This window comes from Acanthisitta chloris, unplaced genomic scaffold (assembly GCF_000695815.1).
Source record: "Acanthisitta chloris isolate BGI_N310 unplaced genomic scaffold, ASM69581v1 scaffold7209, whole genome shotgun sequence".
NCBI classification, from domain to species: domain Eukaryota; kingdom Metazoa; phylum Chordata; class Aves; order Passeriformes; family Acanthisittidae; genus Acanthisitta; species Acanthisitta chloris.
Window position 1 is genome coordinate 113,626 of NW_008693054.1, and position 8,463 is coordinate 122,088.

Below are 8,463 nucleotides of genomic sequence, written 5' to 3' on the forward strand. Positions count from 1 at the left end.
GGGGGAGAGAGAGGGGAAAAAGGGGGGAGAGAGAGGGGAAAAAGGGGGGAGAGAGGAGAAAGAGACACAAAAGAAAATTTAAAAAGGCACCAAAGAAACTTCAGATTCATTGTGTTTACTTGAACAGCATCACAAGTTTTTCCTCGTCAGCTCAAAGCAAGAAACATTTTTTATAGCTCCCTTGTAAGAACATGGCATTTGGAGTAGTTGAAAAATGTTTACAACAAGATAGTCCATATTTTCCCACACATCCTCCCTCAAGAAAGAAACTATGAACAGGTGTTAGACATATGATATTCATGTTGCTGAACATCCTACCAGAAAATGCTCAAGTTACTAGAATAAGCACAGTATTAAAAACTTTACATAGAGTCATCTTTCATCACTGCTTTTAAAGGAATGCTTTCAGTTCTGTTCTGAGGAGAGGAGCTGTAGCTCCTTATCTACACCTGAACACTTTGCACAAAATTGGAAGCAAAGTCAAATTCCTGTTCAAGGATTCAAGCTTATCATCCACTACAATTCACCCAAAGTTTCTGACCTTCGTAGCACTGAGAGCAGCAAAGGCCCACACCAGCACACCTGGCCCCTGATTTTGGCTGAGATCCCCACTAGTGCCCATGGCATGAACACAGGCTGTTAACATTCTGCATCAAAACATTCTGTATCAGCAATAGTGTGGACAGCAGGACCAGGGAAGTGACTGTCCCTCTGTGCTGAGGGAACACCACACCTGAAATCCTGTGTCCAGTTCTGGGCCCCTCATGACAAGAAGGACACTGAGGCGCTGCAGCATGTCCAGAGAGGGGCAAGAGTTGGGACGGGTCTGGAGATGAAGGCATATAAGGAGCAGCTGAGGGAGCTGATGCTGGAGAGAAGGAGGCTCAGGGGGGACCTTCTCACTCTCCACAACTCCCTGACAGGAGGTGCAGCCAGGTGGGTACTGGGCTCTGCTCCTAGGAAACAAGGAACAGGACAAGAGCAAACGGCCTCAAGCTGCAGCAGAGGAGATTCAGGTTAGACATTAGGAAGAATTTCTTCACAGAAAGGGTTGTCAAGCATTAGAACAGGCTGCACAGGGAGGTGGTGAAGTCACCATCCCTGGAGGTGTTCAAGAAATGACTGGACATGATACTTGGTGCTGTGGTGTAGTTGACAAGGTGCTGATGGGTCTAACGTTGGACTTGATGATCTTGGAGGTCTTTTCCAACCTTAATAATTCTATGACTCTCCCATTAACACCGTTCTTTCCTCTTACCCTGGTTGTTTAAAACCCTTAAGAACTTAGGGGGTATGGCATCAGGACAGCACAACAATCTCTGCTACTCGGTTTAAAGCTAGCTCAGTATCACCAGCAGCCTGCAAATGAGGAGTGCTGGAGCAATGATCAGAGCACCTCCATCTGCTGATACAGTGCAGTAACACTCACTTCTGCTCAGAGAAGACAATCAGCTCATTCAGAGAACTTGCACAGCAAACTGCCTCACACAGAGCAGCTATCAGGCATTCAGTGCCCTTTCATCCAAGAGGAGAGAATATTTTGGCAGATGAATCATTTTTAAGCAATTATGTTGGAATTCACAGCACATTCTTCAGCATTTCAGTATTTTGAAGCGGTGAAAGGTTTGAGAAGATCTATTTACAAACAAGATGAAAAGTTCCTTCTGTCTAAGCTGGGGTGGGAATCAACAACAGGACCAGATGGGACACTGCCTATAGAATGTAAGCTTACTTAAAACACACATGCCTTTGCTTGCAACTTACAATGCTTTGGGGTTTTTTCCAGATTTCAGAGATGGATCCTAAATCCAGATCTCTCACTCTGGAATCTAAAGAGCCATCATCCTGACAAACCTCAACGTACCTTCCCAAAGGTCTGCTGGATTCTGCTGGAAAGCTTAAGATTTGCCATAGGAAAAGGAAAAAAATAAAATCAAACCTAGCCCAGCAACCAAACTAAGACACATGGTATGAAGTGAAGGAGATTTTCTGCTTGGGCTCCTGACAGGGATATTTCCTATGTCTACTGCAATCCCTAACATACTGAACTACTTCTTAGCTCTTAAGAGATCTGGGTCTGCTTTAAGTTCAGTTAAAGTTCATTTGGCAGCTTCATCAGCTGCTCCTCTGGCAAGTGCTCTTGGCCTTTGTACCCACAGCAGGAAAATAAAAGAGAAGGTTGCTATGATGAGACTTCTCTTTTTATTTTAATTAAAAAAAAATAACTAAACCAAAAGGGATGTGGAGAAGGTACTATGAAAATTCTATTAATCTATATTCTGCAGAGACTTATTTTTTTTCCTTAAGACTTATAGTAAAAGTTGAGTATCTTATTAGCTATTTGATGAAAGACTGTGGTCGCAAAGCAGTCAGTGAAGAAACATAACAGACCTGCTTGTGTGCAGTGTTTCTGCATGAGTAGGTACAGTTTCTGCACCTTCAATCCCTATTCAAATTAATTCTGAACTGGGCAGAAGGGGCAGCATTTGTCATCTTGTCTGTCTTCCCACTAGGAATATCCAAGCTCCATAAGCTAAAAAGATCAAGTACCTCCCTTCACAACCATCTGTTTCCTAGACTTTCAGCACATACAGCTATAAGAACACTGGGGTAAAGTCCAGTTTTCCAATACTGTCCAACAAGTGCAGCACACAAATTTTTCCCTCCTTGACTGAGAAGTTCTATCCCTCGCAGAAAGGAGGGAAGATTGCTGGCGCAATTGTTTAGCATCATTGCCCATCAGCCCTAGAAAGCTGCATAGCAGGAAAGGCCCTGCTGGTGCTGGTAGAACATGAGCCAGCAATGTGCCCAGGTGGGTAAGAATGCCAATGGCATCCTGGCCTGAATCAGCAATACTGTGGCCAGCAGGATCAGGGCAGTGATTGCCCCTCTGTACTGGGCACTGGTGAGGCTGTACCCCGAGTCCTGTGTCCAGCTCCGGATCCCTTGTGACAAGAAGGACACAGCGGTGCTGGAGCACCTCATGCTCCAACTGTCCAGAGAATGGCAACAGAGCTGGAGAAGGGTCTAGAGAGTAAGTCATATGGGGAGTGGCTGAGGAAGCTGGAGGGGCTCATCTTAGAAAAAAGGAAGCTCAGGGGGGACCTTCTGGCTCTCTGCAACTACCTGAAAGGAAGTTGGAGAGAGGTGGGGGATGGTCTCCTCGGCCATGCCTGCAGGGAGAGGACTAGAAGGAATAGTCATAAGTTGAGCAGGGGAAAAAACTTTTCAATGTTAAGGCAGTCGGGTAAGACACTGGTATATTGCCCAGGGAGTGGTGAAGGTGTTCACGAAATGACTGGACATAGCACTTAGTGTCATGCTCTAGTTGACAAGTTGGAGATCAGTCACAGGCTGGACTCGATCTTGGAGGTCTTTTCCAACTTTAATGATTTTGTGATTCTATGAACCTCCTGCACTCACTGTGCAACTCCTCAAAGCAGGTTCCCTTCTTTCAGTAGTACAAAATATGAATTGCTCAAGAGAGATTACTGCTATGTACAATAAGCAATTATGAGAAGAGAAATTAGGCTATGGAATGCAGCTCAAACTAACGTGGTTAAGTAAGCAGGGAGGAAGAGTGGGGACAAACAGCTAATTGTAGCAACACCATATAACAAAGGCCTACAAATGTGGAGTTTTTTAAATAAGTACTAAAAAGAGAGGAGAATATTACTTTAGGAACAGCTGGCTTGCAGGTGGGATTGGATGATCTTTATATGCCACATGTACGAATTAACTGTTTATTTTTAAACCTATCTGGAGCCTTAAAGAGCTATTTCAGGACAGACATTCTAACTTACCTTCAAATTTTTGGGCCCATTGCCTTAGTGGCATATCATGTATGCAAACAGCTTTGTCCACAGCAGGCTGGGGCAAATACATTACAAGCATATAGGAATTTATCTAACATTTTATAGCATTAAAAAAGGGCAAAAATAAAGATAGATGGTAAAAACTTGCAGTAGAGTTGTTTCAGGAAATATACCAAAGTGAAGAGCCCAATTAACCATATATATAACACCTGGGCCTAAGCTAAAGTACTTTGAAAGTATTTCTCCTCGCAGAGAAGATGCAGAGGAGTCTGGACTTAACTGAATAAATATTATCAAGAGTTTTTAGTCCCACCAATTTGCACAACACCTCATTTCACTGCTTTGATCACATCCCTTCCCTTAGAATCACCACACTGGTCACAGTAATGACCAGGGAATATAGATTTTATTTCGTTTCTGGTTCCAACAAAAACTACCACACCACTCAGACTTACCAGCCATCAATGGATAAGAGTGAACATATACCACAGACCAGGTTAAGCAAACTTTTCAGTCTGCATAAAGAATTTTTAAACTCATCTTTGTAAATACAATAATGTTGGAACTTCAAATTTTTTTAGCCTACCAAAATTTGCTCTGGGAATATTTCACAGGAATGTGATCAGAAACATTATTGAGTGCTGTTCACTCCGCAATACAGCATTACCTCTTTCTCCTTGTATTTTGTTGCTATGGAAGCAACATGAAAGTATTTAAAATACCTTAAGTATATAAACAGGCATGGAGAAGGATCATCCAACACAAGCAGCCACTTAAGGGAGGAAACCAGACACATAAATGAACAACCTGAAATGTTCCACTTAACACCTAATTATGTGCCAGAACAAAATGCACATGCTACTCTAGCCCTCTGACCTGAAGTCCTATATGAAACATGAGAAGACTCATGAAGCAGAATTATAGTTAATAAACACAGTCCCATTTGCTAATTTCATGGATTTCTTTTGTTTCAACAGTGCTATCCAAGTCCAATTTAGCAATTTGCTTTGCTTTTGACAGTATGACTAATAATCTGCAGCCAAATTTAACTGCTAACCTCTGCAGTACACCCTACAGAAGGAGCAGATGCTTCAGGCACTAGCTTGATTTCCACTTAGGACTAAGTTCATCAGATCACTCAGCAAGGAATTAGCCACAGTTGCGTGTCTAGAATTTTTGTCTTGTTGTACTAGCATACATGGAATACATAAGCCATGCTCATCACAGAGGTTCCCCAATGAGATCAATGCTACTTACAGTATCAAATGAACCCCCTGTCCTGGGTCAATACAGCTAATTTTAATTGTAACTCAAATCCATTTGCTGAATGGCTATGTAGAGAAACAGTCACAAAACACCTTCTATTGACATACAGTTAAAAACTGTCTGGTCAATGCCACACTTGATGTTCGATGGTGATAAACAGAGATTTTACACCATCCTCTGGCTAGGAAAAGGAGCCTGAAGCAGCTAATCAAATTACTGGGTTCCACTCCCTCCTTTCTTTTTGGCTCAGTAACATTCCCTGCTGCTTCTTCAGACCCTGCAGCAGAGAACAGCACACAGATGTGTGACAGCCCATCAAGGAGGGGCCAGTAGCCACAAGACTAAAGGGGAGACCTCGGGCCATGCCTGTAACCAACAAGTGGCACATCCTGGTCATTCTCCTGCAGGGGCTGGGCAGCACATTCTTACACCACAGCTCCTGATGCTTTAAATAAGCTGAAGGTGGGAAGCTCAGTCCCCAGGACAGCTTTATGAGCCTGCTGCTGTCCAAGGCCCTGGCAGGGACAGTGTCAGGCTGGACAGAAGCAGCATTTCAGCTCACATCACTCTTTCATGTCACTGGTTTGTGAAGGGGTTCACAACTCTGGGGCAGGACATTCTTGCCCTCCATGACTTTTCCCAGTCTTCCCTATGACATGGCTTGTAAGTACATCCTGAGTAGCAACAGTTCCTCCTCTTTATGGCCACTGAGCAAGGACTCTGTTTGCAACCCACAGGATTTATACTTCTGGTCCTCTCACACTGAAGGACTGTGCTGGCATCACTGATCCTTCTCTGGCACAGGATCCCAGCAGCAGTTGAAGGAGTGACCATGGCTTAAGCATAACAGCCTCACCTACCTGAAAGGCTTCATTTTGAACCAGACATAGCAGCAAAGGGAAAACCAGTGTCCTGGACTACACTGCTGTCTCCCAGCTTCATACAGGTGTTTGAGGGTAAGTTACTTGTGACAGCTGTTTCACTTCTTTCACAAAGTGAGCAAAAAGCAGCAACAGCAACTCACTAAAAACCTCATTCAAGGAATAGGAGTAGAAAAAATAAAAGTAATAAGGAATGTTTTGTTTCTCTTGCTCTCTGCAATCACAGACAGTCAAGACTGAGGTCCAGTGTATAAAGCTCCACACAGAGAAATGCAGGTGGTGAAGAGAATTACTGAAAATGCTTTAATATCCAGTGAAATGAGTTTGGAAGGAATCAGCAGCGATAACTACCACTAGGGAGGAAGGAAGGGTGCTATATCCACATTTTCTCCTCACTGCATAGAAAGAAAAAGCTCATCCATTAAGGAAACACTTTCAAATCAATACTCAGTTCTTGGCAGATGCCACCCGGGCTGGGCAGCAACCATGGCAGAGAAGGAAAAGTTAAAAAATAATTTTCGAACCGTCAAAGCCAAAATTTGCTTTCTAGAATCAGATAAATTATTTCAAGTATCATCAAAATAAACAAAGGGGTATTTCTTCACTACACCTGCAGATCAAATAAAAAGGTAGCAAAACAGCAGAACATGTTTTGAATGGAGGTACTACAGAGACTTTTCCTTTTTGTAATCCTAATATCCTGGTTTGTTGTAAAGAGTTTCTACATATCATTGCTTTACCAATCTACAGGGAACAGTTCAGGGAAAATACAACTGCACCAAACTTGGGACCAAAATTTTTCTCAAGCAGTCTAAGAGAGCCCCCCAGTTCTTACCTGCAATTCAAGAAACAATTCAGCTTATTTATAAGAAGACACATCAGTAAAGTGACATCACATCACCCATGTAAAAAACGTGGTGCAGGTCATTATTTAACAAAGCCCCCAGCCTTACCAGTCAATAGCAATTCTTCTTTGATTTGTATTCCATGGAGCAATTTGATCAAATGGACAGATGTAGAGATGAGACCCAAGTTCCTATTATGAAATTGGGAAAAAAAGATGTAAGATATGAAATACACCTGCATGAAGTAAAGGTTTTTCACCAGTTAACAGCAAATCTTTAACAGCTTCAGAGTCTCTGAAACTGACAGCAGTTTCTCCTGCTTTACTGCCTATCACTAGCCACATCCCCACCATCAGAAGCACAATAAAGGGATTTTCTGCATCATCCTGCGTTTTTACAATCTGGGATGCAGTACCTGCAGATCTAGGTACCCTCTCCTCTCTTTTTGCTAGTCTTTTAATTAGATATTAAAAATCAGCAAGTTATTCCTGTAATTTAAACAATTTTGTGTAAAAACTTTGCTCTGTCTGAAGCTCAAGCATCCAGGGGAAATGTGATGCCCCTTCCTAATAAACTTGGAGGATTTTCAACTCCAACAAAGGCATTAGTGACAGCCAAAGACCAACAAGGCCAGCTCAAAAAAAACATGCACAACTCCCAGAAGGAAGCAGAGAAGGGCAAGTAATCACTCATCCTTTCTCCAGTGAGGAGGAATCATAGGTAGACTCTTTGAATAGTTTGGGTTGCAATTTTTTTGGCAGTAACAAAATTCTGCCCCAGCACAAAAGCTGCAACGTGGCCCCATGTCAAAATTATACTTAGTTCAATGAATCAAATTTGATGAGTCCCAAGAAGCCAAATTTTAAGACTGTACTCCACAATAATTCTTTGTGATCTAACAAACTTGTAACAGGTCTTTGGGGTTATTTTAATTGGTTTGTTGGTTTTTGGTCTTGCAGGAAGGTGAGGGAGTGTGTTTGTCATTGTTCTGTTGGGTTTTTTAACAACAGCAGCTAGACTACCAAGTTTTCACTAGCTACAGCTGGTTGTATCCCAAGCATCCCTTCAGTGTTGCAACTGGCACAGGCAAAAAAAAAAAAAAAAGGTTAACAACTTAGGGAGCCAGACTGACTTTTTCTTACCCATTTATATCAGGTTGTCTGTGTATGTATCAGGGTTAATATGCACAGTCCTATACACTGTTCTTTGCCACAAGGGCCAGACAGGTGTAAATGTACCTTAAAGACATACTAATCCTGTAACTGATAATTAAGATAATTTACTTACTCATTATGTTATCAAAAAAAATTAAAGAGAAAAAAAGGATAGTTATACAGTCAGGCTTTCAACAGGTTTACATTATTTATGTTATTTGCACAACCAATCCATATTAAGAACCCAAACACTTTGTTCCATTGTTCAGCAGTGCCCCAAACTCTGACCTACAGGTCAGCTATTTTTGCTTCTTGCATCCTTGATTTCAAGTGACTGCAGCAAGCAGGAAATACCAGTTAATAAATCAACTAACACAGCAGTGTAAAATAAGAATCTCTATATAAACCCACACAAACATCAAAGGTTGTATTTTTGTATGGGTTAAAATGGATCATAGCTGTACCTCATGATGTTCTGGTTCTTGGCACACTCAACACAGGC

At 42.1% G+C, this 8,463-nt stretch overlaps 1 protein-coding gene across 1 annotated transcript in view; it reads right to left on the minus strand.

Annotated features, from left to right (window-relative positions):
- The window catches only part of ATXN10 (ataxin 10), an 84,023-nt gene that overhangs the window by 75,220 nt on the left and 340 nt on the right, over window positions 1–8,463 (minus strand). The window contains exons 2-3 of the mRNA XM_009082921.1: window positions 8,426–8,463; window positions 6,916–6,998 (exon numbers count right to left, since the gene is read on the minus strand). The exon at window positions 8,426–8,463 is cut by the window's right edge and continues 18 nt beyond it. Of these exons, the coding sequence (XP_009081169.1) occupies window positions 6,916–6,998; window positions 8,426–8,463 (121 nt within the window). The remainder of the gene's footprint in view (window positions 1–6,915; window positions 6,999–8,425) is intronic.